Below are 20,404 nucleotides of genomic sequence, written 5' to 3' on the forward strand. Positions count from 1 at the left end.
GATGTTTCTTGTGTGGCATCAGCTCTGCAGACTTCTGATTATTTCCCATCTCCGTGTCAGAAACCTCCAGGGACAGAAAAGGGCTGGGAGCGAAACATAGTGAATGTGAAGGATAATGTAAGAGAAAATGAATTGTCTCGGGTGGTTGGCTTTGTCTCTCAGGGAGGGACAGCATCTCAATATTATTTTTCCACAACACCAGTCTACACCCGAAGTCTGTAAACAGACGACAACTTTTCTTTGAGTCTGGGGTAAATCTAAATGTCATTACGGTGTGTGAAGTCATTTTGTGTAAATCAGTTCTTATTTGTGCCAAAACAATTAAGTCAAATTAAGTTACAGAAAATGTGCTCACTTCAAATTTGAAATGAATGTCTCATAATCATTTTGTATGCAAATAACTTTGTAAAGCATTAAACAACAAAATGAAAATGGGCCCCTTGTTCCCTCAACAATGCCTGTCAGGCAGCTGCCTACAAGGTTGCCAATCACATTTTCTGCATTGATCAACAGCAAGTGATAAGGAAACTGCACCACATTGTCGGAAAAGGAAATACTAAAGACTGTCTGTTTGGTCCGATACTATAGTCCTCATAGTGGTAAAAGTGATACTTTCAAATTTACACTGAAAGCAGTTGATATTCAAGCACTGAACAAAGTTTAAATAGCAGTTAAAATGGACATGCTTAAAGGCGTTATACAGTAGTGTGAATTTTATCCAGCAGCAAACCAAACAAGAAGTCCAAAGAATAGAACAACAGCAATATATGTGTCCATCATTTTGTCCCTCAGTGGCAGACTCTGAACATCCTATCCAGAGCCGTTCAACAGAAGCGTGTGAGGAATCTGACAGTGAAAGGTCTTTTCAGACACATCGTAGTGTGCTGTTGACAGTTTCTAAGCTATTCATTAAGATGAAGGCTTTCTCTGCCCTTGGAGTGGATGACACGGAGCACAGGGTTAACAAGAAACATATGTCTGGAAATAGAAACAGGGCCTTCTGTGTCACCTTCTGTGTCATATCTTTTATCCCAAATCAACACAGTGACCAGAGGTTGCTGAGCCAACTGAAACTTTGAAGAAGAGATTTTAAAGAAGTGAAAGATTATCTGAAGATACAACCGAGATATCAGAAAGTACTTCAGAAGGCAGCTTTCCTGCCCTCACATAGGCTGCTCTCGTCACCTTAAAGCAAAGGCTTTCACAGCCACAAAACCTTTCTGACTTTGAAACATGGAAAAAAAAATTGCTGTACGGAGAGTGAAATCAGATGTGTGCTGATAAAGGTTGAAGCAGAAGACTGGATGACGTTGCTGCAAAGGATTTGATCCTGCAGGTCACGCTGCCGCTCACAGGGAAAATATCATAGATCTGTGTATGGTTGTCTCAATATTTCTCACACTCAGCGTGACAGTTGCTTCAGGTATAAATATATATATATATATATATATATAATTTTTTTATTTTTTAAATGGATCATTTTTAATCTTAATAAAACTTTCATCCAAGTCACAAGAGGGGCTGTCAGCACTGGTGTCTGCAGAGAGGACAGAGAAGTCAGAAAGTCTCTCCATATATAATCCGTCATATCATCCAAACTATGCTAGTCACTTTCTATATCACAGAGAGACCATACAAAACTGCCGTAGGAGCCCCAGTATCTTTAGCATGGAACTCAAATGCAAAACAAAAATACTTCACACTGGGAACATGCTATCATTTTATGATTTATGGAAAGGATGAAGGGAGGTTCATGAGTGGGAGGGAGAATTTCTTTATTTGTGTCACAAAAGAGCAGAAAACAATAAATTATCCTCATTGTGAATTAAAGCAGAAACTGCACAATTGGCACACATTGTAAATACATTCATGAAAGATGGGTCATGAATATAAATACTTCCACACGCTTGTAGATGCACACATACTGTACATATATGCATACTTACGCAAATCACAAAGTAAGAAAGAAATGTATAGCATGTTTCTGTGTGTAGTACACACACACACACTTTGTTTCATTTGGTTCACTGCAGACTAAACAAAGTGAAACTCTAAAAACACAAGATGCTGAAAAATGACTGGAGCTAATGTGTTGTTACATTATTGTCCACCATCTGCGTTGTTTGCTCATGGTCACATTGTAGAGTTTTACGTTTGGTGTTGACATTTATTACAGGCATTTTTAATGAAGAAAATCAAATTCAGAGCAGCCAGCTGTCCTCCTTTGTACTGAGGCAGAGAGACTACAGGGAATATACTGTACAAATAAATAGCCTAAAGCTTTAATACATAAACTTGCTAATTAAACACTTGTGTTAATATCACTTACAATGAGTTTCATTAATGTTTGTATCAATTACAATGACTCTGTGCCTGAAGCACTTATGAGGCAGGGTCACCTCAAAAGAATGTAAAATGTCAACTTTGAATAAATGAAAATGTACTGTTGTGAACAGCCCAGAGTCAGTTTTTAGGCCTCAAACACAAAGGTCTTGGATCAATAACAACATGACCTTGATACCAACACCAGTGGGTTGCAAAGTGGGTTCGGTATAAATACAAACACAGGCCGTGAAAAAGAGGAAAATTTGTTCATAATCTGTTATTACTGTGGTAATTTTGGGTCGATATGTGGAGAGTCAGGTGCTAAAACAAATTACAATAGACTGAAGTGAGGTTAAGTCTGTCCTAGCAAACATTGCATTATGTCATCGTTATAAAGGACTATATACTGGACCAGGCCAGCATGCATAGCATAGCATAAAGGCTGAATGAGCTGAGCTGGCTTAGGTCTCTGTAAAATTGGTAAATATGCCTACCAAAACTTTTAAAGTCAAGCTAAGCCAATCGCCTCCTGGCTCTGGCTCCATATGAAACTCCCAGACTAATCAATCTCTAAACAAATATCTGCATTCATGAGCAGATATCTGTTTAGGAGATTAGCAGAAATATGTCTCGCATATCAAATTTGGACTGCAGTGGAATGCCCAATAGCTGTATTCCAGATATCCACTGGTTATACCTGAAACAGAAATGTTGGCTTTGCTGGAAGAGGCTAAATCTTCATTAGATGATAGTCGACAGGTTCTAAGATAGTAGCATTTCTTCCAGACATTGAAGGGGCAAGAATCTTCACATGTAGAAAAAAGCAAATAAATTCTCCAAAATATCTTAAAATCAATAATCTATGAAGCATGATGAACATTTAAAATGAAATTAGATTAAACTCAAAATTCAAAAGATAGTAAAGGACCACTGACAGTTGATAAGAGAGACAAAGACACAAGTCTCTGGTATCAACTCCAGCTGGTTTCTATGTCCTGCTCTTCAACGTTTTTGAACAAGAATGTTAATGTTGCACTGCATGCTTTGCTGCAGAACATAAACATACTGTTATTTGTTCTAAGTCATTTAAATTAACTAGCAGTGTTAGGCTACACAATTTATCCACCTCAGACCGATGTCTGAGGTGGATCAGGGCCGGAATCCAAGAGCTCAATAGAGAACCAGCTGCCATGGGTGAATTACGGCAGATGGGTCTTTCTGAAGCATGGGGAAAGTTAATCCAAAGATCAAAAAAGCTCACAGGAGCAGCGTTCAAATTAACAAAGTTGGCCATAGCACCACTATGCTGGAAGAAACAACCTGGTGGTGTCTGAGAAGAGCTCGTCTTTTATGCCACAATTGTTGTGAATGGGGAACAGGTGGTGAGGCAGGTGAGAGGGTAATTGGAAGCCACGCCCAGCAGCACACATAGACGGACAAAACAGACAGAAACAGGGGAGTGGGACACAAATAGAAAAAAATATTGTGATGGGATGTGAGGAAAACAACCTCCATATGGTGAGCAATGAATAAACTCAACAGAGCAGAACTAAAAAATGATAAACAACATGACTGAAACAACTTTTACTAATGTTTACAATGTGTATGTTCAGTTGAAATTACACAGGTTCCCTCTTTACAATAATATATTCATAAAATAAGTTTTTGTCACCTCCTTTTGTAACTTCACAAATGATGGAAGTTTGTATGATCCAATCAATATGGTGAAGTTTTGAACCATCTGCTGTTTTTATAAAAACAGCTTGACAACAGTAAAGTCTGACAAGACTTTATTCCAAAACATTGTCCAATGTTTCCTTTCAGCTGGACGAGGGATCAGCTCTCGGGACAAAACTAACATTAACAAAGGACTTAATTACGAGTTTTAACAGAAACTATAACAGATTAGTTTTCAGCAAAGCATCATTATCCCCTCAGAGTGTACTGTAAACTCGGATACCCTGAAACTAAAGGCCCAAACAGATTGAAAGCAATAACGGACACGCCTCATAATGTGTGTGGAAGGTGAATTTGTACATCATAAAAGCATGAGAGATGAAATCAAATGATTTAACCGTCCCTGACAAAAGATGGCGAAACCAAGGCTACTAAAAGTGTGTAGTGCATTCTAGTTTATCTGTATCTACCCTTCCAACATAATCCACAATTTCTCTTGCCATGTTGCCTTGGGCTGATCAAAGCTCCTTTCTGCTGTGGAAGAGTCCCCAAGGTCTATGCATGAATAATACTACACACACACACACACACACACACACACACACACACACACAGTCACATGGCCACACACCCTCTGATTCATAATAATCCCAGCTATAATTAAAACCACTTCTATTTCCTGAGCAGAACACACATGAAAACGTGTCTCACTGCAGTGTTTCATAAGCCAGAGGTCACTACTTAAAATAGGTCATGAACATGCTTTTAGTTTGTAAAATTTCATTAAGAAGAAAATTGTCTGTAAGTGTGCCCTCGGTTGGAACAAGATGAAGAATCGTTTGAGATTTTCCATTTCCATTTACTAGCTCTAAAATCCCCTTTACTTTATCAGTCTGTGATGTTCACTACATTTCAGTGATGCTACATTTGATATTTTTTGTTGTGATTCTCTGCACACTCTAAGTGTTACACATCAGCTCACAATAGCTCAATTTAATAGTAGCTCAATAACTAAAAAAGAACCCTCTGTACTTTGATTCCAGCCTTTATCTGTATGGTTAGGTGCAATGGGATTATAAGATTGGTGTTGGAGTCAAGATCACCTCAACTGGGACCAAGTCTTGTGGTTTTATTGGTCTATAGAACATATGTCTGTCATCTCCTTCCAGACAGCCACAGCTACTTCGACTGTCATTCATTTTTTTGATGTGTGTGAGAAGTTGTTTTTTTATCGTTTAACGTGTTGGTTTTACATCCAATCACAGTAAGGTTATAAACAAACACAGCCATTCTAATCCCATTGTTTGTGGTTTTGACGTGTCTTAAAAAAACCTCTTTGTCTAAGACCAAGATCGAGAAAAACTCCATGATGAGACTCTATGACTATACATGATCTTCTCTGTGATCACATGACTTGAGATCACATGAGTTGGTCCATTGATCCCTCTGGCATGATTATTCTAGTTTCTGTGGACAGATGAGTCAGATGATGAAATTGAACTGTTTGGTCACAACCAAAACCACATTGTTGAGAAAAGTCCCAACAGTGTTGCATTAAGATCTGAGCCTACTTCTCATACTTGAGACAGGGAAACAATTCCCTATAGTCCAGAGAATCAGGATTTTTGATGAATATTGTAAAATGTTGGCACATAATCTCAAGCTGTCGATTGTGAAGTACATTTTTTGCTAAAAATGGATCAGGCAACATGATAATGCTCTGAAGTATTCCTGGAAAACCACCAAGGAACAGCTGAGAAAGAAGAATATTTGTGTTCTGAATTAGCCAAGTCAAAGACCAAACCTGGATTCAATCATAATGCCCTGAAGCAGGCAGATTCAACCTCACTTAACTGGCTGCATTTGCAAGGTGGATTTGGCAAAAATCCCCCAAAGCAGATGTAAGAGATTGATTAGTCGCTACAGAAACCATTTATTGCTGGAAAAGGAGCTGCTATAAAATGTCAAAATGTCTGCCTTAAAAAAGAAACTCCATCTGGGAGGTCCAATGAACCGAAAAAATTCAAATCACTTACTGTACTTCTACTTTGGATTCGCAGGGTGTTTAATTTGTATTGACGTGAAATGGGGACAGACTCTGTACCATAATAACTAACAGAAGAGCTATGTCTGGATTAATTAAGATAATTGCCATTTCACATTACCTTAAAATGTTTTTCTGTTTATCACGGTGTTTAGAGCTAATTCACCGGGCAGTTTTGGGATAAAACTGAAAAAAAGCTTTACGCTAAAGTGGGCAGAGCTACCATTAACAGAATACAAAATGAGACTCTTGATGGAAAAAAATGCAAATGTTTCTAGCTTACACAAAGCTCCTATTTGGGTATTGTTGATCTCATTAATGTTGCCTGTAGACTGCGAGTGAGGCAGAGGAGTTTCAAATTAATAATCAGGGTAATCCGTATTAAAGATAATTATAATTATATGCATGTGTGAAAAAGAAATGTGCTGACATTTTAGAAAATCGAAGTTGAGATATATATATATAATATATATTATACATGATGAATGAAATGCGGGTTCACATCGGATCCTGCAACCATAAATTAATACAACTCTACAGATGCTCTGTATTCAAGGGATAATTTGGTCTCCAGTGAACACTTGAGGTTAGTATTTTTCAGATGTAATTGCTAATTTCAGTCTTTGTGTCTTCTTTCATTGTTTACGTGCTGTCTGGTTTGTTTACTTTCTTGTTATGTGATCTGGTCAGCATGTGAAGTGACAGGCGTTTAGGGTTGAGTCATCAGACGGGAGGCGTTGGATTAATGTTGAAAGACGCTCTCACTCCCATCCTTTTCAAAAGGGGCCTCTTCCTTTTCTCAACCCTCCTGCTGAGCACCCTTACCGGGCAGAGGGAAGCTCAAGACCAGCTGCTCTACGGGCTCTCTTTGTCTTTCATCATCCTTTCTCTTCTTTTGTCTTTAAAACACGTTCTTCTGCTTTAAACACCATGAAGCAAACAATTCTTCTTAAACCTTCGCTCGTGACTGATTTGACCTGGTGTTTTATTTTTCAAATGTTTCTGTTTTGATGCTTGTCAATGTCAGAGGCACGTTTAGCAAAAGTTAAGTAGTGCTGTCGCATCTAATGACAGGAGATGGTTTGGATAAAAGTGCCACACATCTGTTTCAACATGCATGATTTCGAGTGTTCCTGTTTTTATTTATGTCTTTTTGCCTTTTTGACTCAGTACCTTTTTCTTTAAATATGGCAGAGAGTAATGGAACAGGAAGAAATTGCCACAGTGAGCTGTGAAGAGCTGCAGGTGACAGGCTGCTCACCTTACAGTACTCTGCTATTATGTGGAAAACTATAATGATAATAATAACAATATTTATATAGCACCTTTCAAGAAAAGATATCACAAAATAAAATGAAAGCAAACAAGAGACAGAGCAGTAACCATCTAAAATGAAAAGGCAAAAACAAATAAATAATATAAAACAAATTAAATACAAGCACGTCTAAACAAATAGCTCTTAAGCTGCTTTTTAAGAGTGAAAACTGATGAATATTGGTGCAGTCTATTTTGCTCTAGTCCCATTCATTGCAGTTTTTCGAACAACTTGGGGTGGGCTGCACATCGTGGCTTTAAAGGGAAATTGAAACAAATCACAAAAAGGTCAAATAATGCCGGAACTGATCTTTCATAAAGCTTTTATTCATGACTTTTGAAGAACACCATCCACACATTCCCCAGCTTATTTATCCACCACCTTATCACGGCATGTACCTCATTGTGCATTAACTACCACTGCTGAAAAACCTCTTTTGAGTCAGCCTTCTCGTTTCCGCTCCCTCCGTCTCTCTCACTCACTCACTCATTCTCTACCTCATTACCGCAGCCCCCCCGAGGGCATTCTTATCTGTTTTAGCCGGCCTCACCTACGCCGGTACTGAAAGAGTTTGGAGGGAAGGGAGACAGACGTAGCGATGGGAGGGAATGATGTGAGAAGAGTTGGAAAGAGGAGTGTAGAAAGATGAAGAGAAAGAAAGAGGGGTTGGAGGAAGAGGGGGAGAGGGCTTTTCGCTCCCTCTCTCCCTCGCTCACCTGGGGCATCTCTCATTGATTCGCTGCTCTTTTTTGAGCGGCTCTTTTATTTACACACAACTTTATTTATTCAGGCTCACATCGGCACACAGGAGGAGTCAGCCAATTACCTATGCATTATTGACGAGGATGCTGTCGACCTCTCGTGGTTCCCATCTCCTCCTCTCCTTCCCTTTCTCCTCTCCCTTCTCCTCCCATTACACCTTCTCCCGCTCCTTCTTCCCCCTGCTTTCATTTCTTTCTACTTATACTCACTCCCTTTTTCCTCTTCTAATTTCTGCATACTTTATCACCTCCTATTTTTCCTTCATCTCTCGCTTCTTTCTTCTCTTCCCTTCCCTTCTTTTTTCCCCCCTCGTCTTGAGGTATTTTACTACAAAACAAAGGCGAGATGACTCAACAATGACTCATCCACACAGGTTACACACAAGCACACACTACATATTAAGATCTTGCTGTTGTTCTCAATAACTGTCAGCCCTGAGCATACATGCATAAAAATACAATAGCCTTTTATCACTACAGTCTCCCAAGTTTGAACCTTACTAATCTTCAGTCTTGGCACACTGGGGGAGATTTATTCCCAGAGAGGAAGACACAAATAGCAGCACATCTAAAGCGAACAGGAAACAGGCCCACTCCACCTTGATGTGAAAAGCCCAGCGGGGATCTGACCACATGACTAAGGGTGCTGGATCTCTCCTCCTCCTCCATTTTCAAAAGGATGTTGGCTTCATTAAAGAGCTGCGGCAGGAAACCAAAGAAAGTACTACAAAGAGATGAGTGTTTGTCTTCACATCTGTAGGCGAGCTCCCAGTCACAAACACGCACTCATCAACACAGTGGGGTTTACATTGTTAGCGTGTAAATCAAAATGAAAACACACACACATACATATGCTGTTGTATTATACAAGGCTGAACAGGGACAGAGCAGCGTGCAGAGGTAAAAACCAGGAGGCAAAGTAATTAGAGTCACACGTACTGTAGCAGCTACGATGTACAAACCAACAAACAAACAAACAATGTGTGTGTCAGCAAGAATGTTGCAGCAAAGGTTTGGCAGACAAATTGGACCTCCGAGAACTATTAGAAAAATGGCACGCAAAATGTGAACAAAGGAGACAAAGGAGGGAAGGAAAAATAAATAAAAAATGAGAATTTGTGTTGAAAGCTGACAGTGTGTGTGTGTGTGTGTGTGATGTTATTAGGACAGACTCCTCAGAGAGGATATACTGAGTGTGTGTGTGTGTGTGTGTAGGCTAGTGTGACCACACGTCCGCACGTTTGTCAGTCTTCAGCTGAGGAATGGCAGGTTCTGACAAACACGTTTCCTGCGAGTTCTATATTTATTATCTTCATTGGCTCAATAATTATTCAGCTGTGTACATCAATCTGTTCCTGTACTGATTAATTATTGTTTAAACAGCATAAATAATATGCTTGGATGTGGTTCTAATTCAAATTCCTTAACAGCTGACAGACCAAATAGGACTGATAAAATGATAATAAGCTCATTAATGCTACTTTGTAGATAGAGTCGCCCACGCAGGCTGCAAACACACATGAGCAAGAAGAAGTTGGAGACTTGATGTGGACAATAGACACACAAGTTCTACTGCACAACAAACCAGGTGGAAATACTTTTACTACATTTATCTTAAAGCAGCATAATGGAGAATTGTTTCCCAGTATCAGAGGAATGCCACTGTGGTAAACATGGACAGCTGTACATGTGTATTTATAATGATTATATTAATTATGATTAAAAAAAAAATAGTAAGCCTATACAACTTTCCTGAAAGACAAACATCAAGCAAGTGCAACAACATAACACTTGTCCAACAGCAAGAGGGCCAGCTTGACGTCTGTCTTTTAGCTGTTTATTTCACAAAGCTCTCACCAACGACCAAAGTCACTGCCAGATTTACTACTGTCTGGCTGCTTCTCACTCTGTCTCTCTTTTTCTCATCATCCTCTTGGGTCTCTTGCCCACTTTCCCAGCTACAGTTCTGGTGCCCATTCTGGCATCGCTCCCCGTCAGCATTCCCTCACACTTTGTGGCTCAAAACCTCTTCCCAGTGGTCCAAAACACCTGCGGTACAGTCCAGGCAGCCCAGCTAACAAACTCAGCTAACATTAGTTAACAGCAGCTATCGTTCATAGCAGTTTACTTTACTGTCCATCAGGGAACTTTGTAAATCACAGAGAGTTGAGGCTGAGCAACATCAGAATTTCTCCAAAAAATATGATCCAGTTTCACCAAAATCAGTGAAATAGTTGATGGTGTTACATGATTACAAGTCAGTGCGTCATTAAAATCCCATCCCACCTCAAATCGATTATTTTCTGTAATAAAAGTTACATAATGTCGCTTAAAGAGGTTGGATTTAGTGGTTACTTCAGAGATAACGATTGTATATACAAAATACGTGTTAGAAATTATGGATGCAACTTTCAACTTTTATTAATCTCACAATTATTCTCTCAATTAATTAATCATTAATCATTTGGTCTTTAAAGCCTCATAAAATAGTGAAAAATGATTTACCCAAATATATTTGGTTTAGTATCATACGAGATGAAGAAAATGGCAAGGGTGGGAGATTGCTCGACAGAAATCCTGAGTATTAATATCTACAAATCTACAGGTGACTCAAGTTCAACACCTCTGCACAAAAACTCAGATTCAGACTAAAGTTTAATCAGATGCATGGATGAAAAATCATCATCAGTTTTCCTCGTTATAAGCAACACAAAACAAACACACAGTTTGCTACCATGCATGTGAAGCATACTGTGGAACCTGATACAAACAATTAAAAATCATGCATGCACGCTCCTCTCTGTTGGAGAACAAAAAGCAGCGTCAGAATAATTGTTCAGAGAGATTCTTAGTCACACATGAACAGAAGGCAGATGAGCTGTTTTCAGTGAAGGAGGCTTGATTAGGCGTCGCCCTCGGTGATCAGCCTCTTTCTGTCTAAATGTTTCCCAATGTGAATTCACTGGCGTGCAAAATATATTTTCCCCATTTTTATGAATTGGTGAATATGAAAAAACTAGATATCCTTTTGGTTTGGAAGTCCTTGATGACAGGATAATAATCATTTTTGATGAAAGTGCAAAGAAATGTGTTATTTTGATGATATCATTTTTATGTAAGGCAGAGAATAAATATGAATCAGTGAAGTGGCTGACACTGACATTAAAATTTGCTCATTACCTGTTATTTGTGCACTATTTGTTTGTTTTGCTTCACAGTGTTTACGTCTTTCTGCCTGGATGGAGCCTTCAGTCACAAAGAATTGTAAAAACTCACAGCCAAAAAAATTATTCTGCAGGAAGAGTACCCTGAAGGCATTTTGAGGACTATTTAAGCTCATGCTGTGCAGCGGATCTTCTCAAAAACACACACTGACTCACACACACACACACACTCTCTGTGTCCTTCAGAGGCAAGTCGAGGGTTTTTTTTTTTTTTATGGCAGTTCTACAAAAACACTATATACAGCTGTTGGAAAAAAAATATCCCCATCTGGTTCTTTTAGCAGCCATGTGTAAAGTTTGAAAGTCACCCTGAGAGCAGATTAAGACTTTCAGAGAGAGATGGAAACCTCTGAGTTTATAGGCTCAAATTAATATCTGACAGGTTATAATAAAACACGCTCTGTCTTCAGTGGTTTAGTTTCATGGGCAAGCATCTACCGTACATTGCCTCTCACACAGTCACGACCTGCAGATATCAAACCAAGATCATAAACCTCATCTCCTATCATTTATGTTCATATTTAGCCAATTTGCATCAGTAATTTTTATCCATTGCCAAGCAGGATGATGTGAGGTTCATACAGTAAGAAGGACAGCGAGCATGGGCATAGTAAGCATTTCATTTCCCCAGTAGAGGCTGTGTTCAGGTCCTGTATCATACTGGAAAGCCAATGTTGACATTTAACTGTTTAACCATGGCCACAACCTTTCCTCAACCTGAACTGGATACGTTTGACAAACCCCTTATTTACATTCTTGCAATGACTTCCTAGACCCTCCCCACTGGTTGCCTGGCAACTTCACTCTAAAGAAGTGCACAAAGAATTAAACTAATATAATGTGCGGATTTGTGAGATTAGATTGAACAGAGCCAGGTTAACCATTTGCCCTATTTCCAGTCTTTATGCTAAACTAAGCTAACAGTCTCTTGATCCATCATCATAGTGTTCATCAAGTATTAAAAACAATTGCATGAACTATATTTTAATGTTTTGTCTGATATTTTGACATAAAAAGTAATCAAAAAATATTAAGACAATGTGCTCAGTTTTTATTCTTATGAATGATCACACATGCTCATGGAGTCAACACTGTCGGCTGCTGGGAGAGAAAGGACTGATTTTCTGTGCGAGGCTAAAGTGCTTTTTTATGATCATTGTAAATATTTCACTCAAGAAGATGGATGAATTGTGGGATGAAAAGTATTCATTGCAATTTGAATTGCCTCTGGTGTTAAATTGAAATCACAGTGAGCTGGTGAATGGGGTGACATTTTTTTCCCCACGCTGCTGCGGGTCAATGAGGATTTGATGAATCTACTTTGGCATTCACACTTGTGATTTATTATTCATTGAATTCTGCTTTAGTCACTGGGATTCAGACGAGAGCAGCTCTGTTTCTCTTTTACAGACACATACGTATGATATGTATGTCACATGGGTCATCATTTAATAGTTAATCAAAGAGCTGTGTATTAATTATACAGATGGCCTTCACGACGGTTGCGCTTATTCTATTCTCACTTGAAAAAAAAACAACAACAAAAGCAAACAAAACTTTGTACTTTGTACTTTGTACAAATACTGAACTGAAACGACTTTTGAATGTTTTAAAACTAAACCGAGTCTCAAAACTATAATTTACAAAAATACCCATAAATTGTTGCAAATAAAATCTGTATCTGTTTGAACAGTGAAAAATACAACATGGAGGTTTTTGGAGCATGTGGTGAAAAGGAGGACAGAGAGGTGAAGGATTCAGGACACCTGGACATGGGGCCATAAATCGGGGCTGACCTGGACAAACCAGGACATTTGGTCACTGAAGACCCACCGAAAGTCTCAGAGAAACTCTAGTTTGGGAAACTTTAGTTTGGCTGATATGAAAATATAACACTGAGGGGCCATACCTGCCTGATATACTATCAGATGTTGTTATTAATACCTGGATCATTCTCTTATCTTTTCACAATTCAATGTCAAAACAGCAAAATTAAGCAATGTTTGGAGGAGTGCATTTTAGTCATCGAGACCATTTTCAGCAAATGGTTAGATAGAAAAGGCGCTGCTATTTGAGGGAGCTGCCAAAGAATCTCAGTGTGACAAGGATTCTACTGAGGGCACAAATCCCCTTAATAAGCTAACGAGTTTTAGTTAGATCAACAACATCAAAGACCACGTAAAGAGGAGGTTGAGGCAGTGGAGGGAGTTGCAGCAGCAAACAACGCTGGCATGAGCACAAGTAGCTCTTAGATTTCTGTGCTGTGACAAATGATGGCCGACTGGTCGGGTCATCAGATCACAAAATGTGTCGTTCAAGAAGGTGAACTCATTGAATTTGGAGGACTTGCTGCTTGATGCTGGCCGTGACCATCCGTCAAAAATACATTTATAAAACTACACTTCAAGTTTTGCAGTGATGAATGGAACAAGAAGCAGCTGTTGGATGAAGAGCAGCTACTCAACAACTCCATTCACAAGGTCCCGCTGAGGGAAATATCTGGCTGTCTAGCTACTAAATGCTCCACTATGTTCACCAGTTACCTGCTAACTGGGTGCGTCTACTTTTTTGCTGAAAACGACACAATGAGAGTGAACCTAAGCAGAAAAGTTGAGTGCTGCCACCAGATCTATAAATCTGATGTGAGCTGTAGACTCTAGACAGCTATTATAAAAATATCAATTACACGTTATAGATCTACAAAATAAGACCACATTGTTGGACTTCTATTTTCACTTGTTAACCATAGATAAAAAGGCTTTTGCATAATATATCCATTTACATTTAACTGTGCGTCACTGAACCATAATCCAGACTGTTACAGCTGTCTTGATTTAGCAGTTCAGTTACTAAATCTGCTACCAAACTGATGATTCAGTTTTTGATGTGCAAACTGATTCCAGCAGTCGTCCTATTCTGTTGTAATGTCGTGCAGACAGTTTTTAGCTTTTTTAAAAATCTTTTCTAGTGATTTCTTCTGTTTCCCAGAATGCTGCTGGACAGCCTCCAGGATTAATGGGCCTGAACTCTCCACATAATGGAGTACATGACCACAGCTAAAACAACTAAATAGTCGACATTACTGCAGATATTGGATATTATTTTCCAGTAAAAAAAAAAGAAAAAAGTAAAAGCCATTAGTGACTATCAGTAAAACACTTTGAGGACGTTCAACATCTGATTTCTCTTCCCTCTTTTGTCACTTGCTCCGTCACTTCTTATCGACAGGGTCAACCGGTGCTGACTGTCGACTCCGTGTGACAAAGATCAAACATGTCTGCCACAGTCGGATAAATTGATCGCAATCCAGATGAATGTCAGTGGTGGGAGGGTGTAGCAGCAATAATAGACGAAGCACTCGAATCAAAAAGGATAGGAACTGAGTGAATATGACACACAATAGAAAAACCACCTCAACACTTTGATCTGTTCAGATTTTTTTATTTTATGATTTGTTTTTCCATCATAAAGCCAAGAGGACTCTTTAAAAATCCAGTTGAGAGCTCTAAAGGCTTATTTATTGAAAAATAATCTTGTACCCTTTATCTTTGTCCTCTGTCCTCCTCCTCCTTTCCTTTTCGCGACCAGAGATGATTGCATTGACCGATGTTGCCTCAGACTTGGGGTTCAGTCTGATAAATGACTCTGCCCATCATTGGAGGAGGGGAGAAAAAAGTGAGGGAGATAACCTGGTTGTCCATCATCCTTTGTCCAAGTGCAGAGAGGAGATTGGATATTGACCCGAGGTTGCCTTCTTGAAGCCAAGATATTTGAAGTCTCTGTCATGGAATGACACTATAGTCACAATACTGAGTTTCTCTGCAGTTCAAGTATATATTTTCCAACTTAAACCCCCTATTTTTGGTTCCAAAAATGAAATGCTGTGTATCAAACAACATAAACATCTTTTAGAAACTATTATCCTGTAGTCAGAGGGTTAATGTGAAAGTTTGTTGGTAATAAATTCCTTTGCTCCTGCCTGTAATGACACCTGGTATCACTGGAGTTCTGTTATAACAACTACAGTCAACCAGACTATTCAGACCTACTTTCAGCTTTCAAATCCATGCATGTTCCTCATCATCCTACATTTACTGTTTTTGAGGCGGCGAGCTGCCTCTCTGCACCATCAGGTAATTTGTCACAGCTTTACACCTGCTCTGGCCTCTGAGTGCCCTTTTCCCCCTCGTCATTCTGCGTCTAATTCGTCTGCGTCTGTCCTTCACGTGCCCGGTCATTATAGACAGTCTCTGCACAGCGCCACCTGGCCGTGGCGGAAGTCTCTGCAGGGGCAAAGACGTCTGTATTTGGGGGAGTGTCCTGCACAGCTAAAGAGGAGGGGTTCACGCTGGAGGCCACACTCCCGCCGCACCACCGAGAAGGCTGGAAGGATGTGGTTGATCTCGGAGTCTACCACCTCGCACTGCACCTCCAGCCTGAGGGGTGAAACAGAGAGGCAGAGGTCTAAAAACAACATGAAATAGGAGTTCACTGGGTTTAACCACAGGGAAAATGTTCTTCAAAACAAACTTAGAAAATACAAGTAACACAAGTTATTTTTATTTGACACAAGTAACAGGAAAGTGGAAGCGGCAGAACCCCCAAATAAATGGAAATTTCATCACGACAGATGCCAATTTAAAAAAAGAGAACGATGAAATTCAGTGCAAAAAAACTGTGAGGCAGGTATGAAATGTCAGAGAAGAGACCTGAGCTATGAGGACGAGTAACAGAACAGAAACTAAGGGGAGCGGCACTGTAAACTGAGACACACAGAAAAAAGAGGAAGTAAACACAAAAGAGACTTGGAGGATGAAACAAAAGCAAAAAAAAAATAAGAGCTGAAAGCTGATACCAGTCAGGAGGGAGAATGTTTGGAGGAGAGACTCAAACACCAACTGGCTTTCTAGTGTCTGAGCTCCAGAAAAGGCAGCATCTGAAACTTAAGTTTCTGGTTCAAGTGCCTGGAGCTGGTGCAGTAAACTAAAATAAATACCTGGTGAAGTTCAGCCTGACTTGTTCTCAATGCCAACTAATATAAGAGAAATTATGCACCCAGTGCAGAAAGGTGTAGGTGAAGTGTAACCATCAGGAGCCTTTTAGCTACAGAGCCGAAAAAACAATGTTTTGTTTCCGTGTTGTCTTTATATTTTTTGTGACCACAGATGGTGAGTACACTGGTGTGTACAGAAAATTTGTGATGAGATGTTGAACTATCATCTTCATGATTTTAGTGCAACACATAAAGTATCTATTGGTAGAAAGCACATAAACCAGGAAAATGACCAAATCTGAGTAACAAAGTCTGACGGGATAAACCCTTCTGAAATGCTCCCGGGGGGGTTTGAAGTCACATAGAGGACGGACCAAAACAGCGACAGAGGAATGTCTCTCTGGGTAAATTAAAGGAACGGTAAGTAAACCTTTCATTAATATTTGGTTGACAGACACTAAGTTCTGTACATATGCTGCTTGCGGTCAGGTATGCCACATGTAACTCGGACATTACTTCAAGCTGACTTACCCGTGCAGGGCATCCTTGTTGTTGATGAAGCGGAAATGAGCAGGCTCACAGATAAAACTAGCTGAATGGCACGCCTCCACACAGGACTGGCCCTCTTGAGATACGAGCAGCCTGAGGGAGCTGAGAGGAGGCCAAGCAGGGGGGGCAGTCACGTTGGACGCCCAGCCAAGGGCTGTGGAATTGGGCAAGGGCACAAACAGAGGTCCTGTAATCCTGCTGCCAGAGGGAGACCCCTGTCTGGAGAGGTTGGCTGGGATGAAGGGAGACTCTGGGGCACAGAAGTCCTGGAGGAGAAAGATATGGTGGCATTAGTTTGTGAAATCGTATTATTGTGGTAGACTGTTGCACAATGTGTCTTTTATTGTGTTTACAGGCAGAGGAATGGTCACATAAAAAAAGGGAATTTCAAACAAAGAGAAACTTTGGAGTGTATTTTTATACAGAAGAGGGTACTGTGGACTGCGTCCTGCAACACTTCAACTGAAATCTCTCAAGAGGAGATCTCTTCATGTGAGGGTGCTCCAATCGGGATTTCTTGGGCAGATTACCAATCGCTAGAAGCAGTATCGACTGATACCAATCACAGGGTCTATTTGAAGCCTTATCATGTAGCATTCATTATTTAGTTGACTATTCATAACAACATTGTATAATGAGTCTAATAATTCAGAGATGAGAAAGTGTCATAAAGAGATAACAGTTTATTTACTGGCAGGCAACATGTGCAAAATATTGCACTTAGAGACGCACACCTCTATCTCTGCCTCTTACTGCACACACACATCAGCTTCCCTCGCCTCCTTCTGTTTCTTTCTTGCTGTATTATTATACAGGGACGGTCTGTGTGAGTCTGCTCTGTTGACTTTCTTGATCAGCAGTATGTTTTTTATGAAGTTGGCCAAAAAACAGAAATCACTTTTTGGATTTTTTCACCTGCAACTCCATTTTCACAACAGCGGGTGAGCATGGGTGGAGGAGACAAAAGAAAAGTGTTTCTTTTTCTATGCTCTGTCTGTTTCTCTTCAACGTGCTAAAACGGGTCGCTGGACATTAATATACTGGGCAGCAGGACCAGGTAAAATCCATGTGAGGGAAATACTAGATACTTTCATGTGGAATAAAATAAATGCATTATCTGATTGGTGCTTATAGAGACTATTGATCAAACTATTTGAGCGACTATCAGCAGATAACGATTGGTGGCCGATCAATCGGAGCACTCTTATCTTTATGTCAGGTTTGTGCAGGAGGAACCGTTGCAGCAAGAACAAACTGTTTCAATGTTTTTATGAGCACTTGACTATTGTTTTAATAAGACTTGAAAAAATGTGAATCTCTCCTTTAACAGTGAAGGTTCTGCTGTATCACCACCTCCACAGCTGCTGGCTACATTCAGTGCTACTAACAGCCTGTATCATATGCTGCTGCAGGTTGCTATTGCATATGTGTTTATTAGGCCAGACTGCATGATTACAATTCAACACTGATGTTACCTAAAGACAATCTTTGGTAATTAATGTTTGCTCACTGCTGTTAGGCTGTAATTTATCTTCATGTGACATCTGAAAGCATCGCAGAACAAGCTGTACAGCATCTTTCAACAACAAGCTGTGCTGTATTTCACATATCAACAAAATACTTTATAAAGGAGTGAATAAAAACAAAACATCCAAGAAAGTGTTCAGCCATAGCTGCTACAGCTAACTAATGAACTTTTTTTTTTAATTATCATTTTTGGCCTTTTTGCCTTTATTTGAGATCGACAGGAAACTTGGGGAGAGAGATGGGGAGTGACATGCAGGAAGGGGCCGCACAGGTCGGGAGTCAAACCTTGGCCTCCGCAGCGAGCCTTCGCATATAGGGCGGCTGCTTAAGCTACCGAGCTAAACACCGCCCCAATTAGCATTTTATCTGAAAAGTTTTTTTTTTTTTTTTATGCAGCAAAACGAGTGAAAAACAGTGTAAAAACACTTGATTGACCAACCATGACCACTGGTCTCTGTGGTAAATCTTGTGGTGAACTGGGATCTAGTTTAAGTTTCTCCTGTTTCTCTTTCCTCAGTATAAATGCTGTAGTAGAGGTTTCTGTGTCCATGCCAGCTGCCAGTCAGGAGCACACAAAAGTTACTCAGAAACCCTCTGCAGTTTGTCTGACATCTAGTGTGGGATTATTTAAAAAAAAAAAAAAAACTCTTTCCTTCATCCCAGTCCTCCATCACCATCATGCCCACTCCTCCTCCTTACTCATCCTCTTCTCATTAGTGTCAGTAGACCTTCTGCTTTTGAGCCGGAGGGCAGATATGTGGCTCATAATGAGAGTTAGCATGTAGATTAATCATAACGTCTACATACATGCACATGTGGAGAGACACTGACACGCACACACATAAGCAGAGATACACAATGTTCTGGGTGTTGAATGCACACAATGATGAAATATTGAGCAGAGTGGGGAGTCTGAGAGCTGGTGAAAAGAGAGAGTGGGGAGAGGACGAGCGGACTGAAGGAGAGAGTCTGTGCATGTGTGTGTGTTTTGTCCAGAGCTCTGTGTGTCATCACATGAACTGGACCTCACCTGATGTTGTATGTAAGAATGGACTCTCTCCAGCATCCCCTCGCAGGTGTACTCGTAAGGCAGATATGGCTCAACCTGAAAAAAGCAAACACAGTCCTTACCCCATTATTATCTACATAATATTTTTGGACATATTGAAAGTGTAAACTTCATTGTTTATGCTAATTACAATACATTGTGTCTTTTCCTTGATCATTTCAATAGATGAATGTTTCTATTGTCATTGAGGTCTAATCACAGTACGTCACTGCATGGAAACTCATTAGGATTTATTTGCATACCAATAGCTCATCCCCTGCTGTGATGTGCAGGTTTTATAACTAAAGCCCACTTTTGATTGGCCTAATTAGAGATGAGCTGGAAACAATATACATATTCCTTTGTGTTTCTCACTCATACAAACATGTTCAATACAATAACACAAAATGACTACAGCTGCAATGCTAGGATTAACCTGAATTAGCTGATTTTTAAAAAAATGGTTTATATTGTTGATATCCTGTTTGGAAATCAGCCACACCGTAAAATAAAGCTTCAATATTGCTGATACGAAGGTGTAAAATATGAAAACGGCTTTTCTCCAGGTTTAGAGGCTAACATCAGACTTCAGAGAGATCGAAGTAGCATGTCTTTACGCGCTAATGCAAAAGGCTTCCCTTTGTAAATGATACCCGACTTGCTAAATTGCATTTCCAACTTGAAATCAAAGCAGTCTAATGCTCAACCATGTGTGAAATCAGACTTGGCCCATTTCAAGTGAAAACCTTTGAGAAGCAAGTGTGCAGGGATGATGCAATTTAAAAAGTTGCGCACACTAAACATCTGATCAAAGCCTTGTGTTAATCTACTTTGTAAGCTGGAACAGGAAGTCAGCACGTGGATACACAAGCTCTCTGCGGTAACAATCAACTCTATGTAACTCCTCCTCTGTCACTTCTCTTGTTTAGCATTAATTAACC

General features: G+C 39.8%; 1 protein-coding gene across 3 annotated transcripts in view; it reads right to left on the reverse strand.

Moving 5' to 3' along the window:
* Window positions 1-14,778: 14,778 nt before the first annotated feature.
* Window positions 14,779-20,404, reverse strand: part of LOC104926545 (alpha-1,6-mannosylglycoprotein 6-beta-N-acetylglucosaminyltransferase B) — a 108,493-nt gene continuing 102,867 nt past the window's right edge. For all 3 annotated transcript variants that reach the window (XM_027283673.1, XM_010740420.3, XM_027283672.1), the window contains 3 exons: window positions 19,446-19,520; window positions 16,871-17,154; window positions 14,779-15,782 (listed from right to left, as the gene is read on the reverse strand). In XM_027283673.1, coding sequence (XP_027139474.1) covers window positions 15,584-15,782; window positions 16,871-17,154; window positions 19,446-19,520 — 558 coding nt within the window. In that variant the 3' untranslated portion in view covers window positions 14,779-15,583. The remainder of the gene's footprint in view (window positions 15,783-16,870; window positions 17,155-19,445; window positions 19,521-20,404) is intronic.

Source organism: Larimichthys crocea, chromosome X, assembly GCF_000972845.2.
Source record: "Larimichthys crocea isolate SSNF chromosome X, L_crocea_2.0, whole genome shotgun sequence".
Classification (NCBI taxonomy): domain Eukaryota; kingdom Metazoa; phylum Chordata; class Actinopteri; family Sciaenidae; genus Larimichthys; species Larimichthys crocea.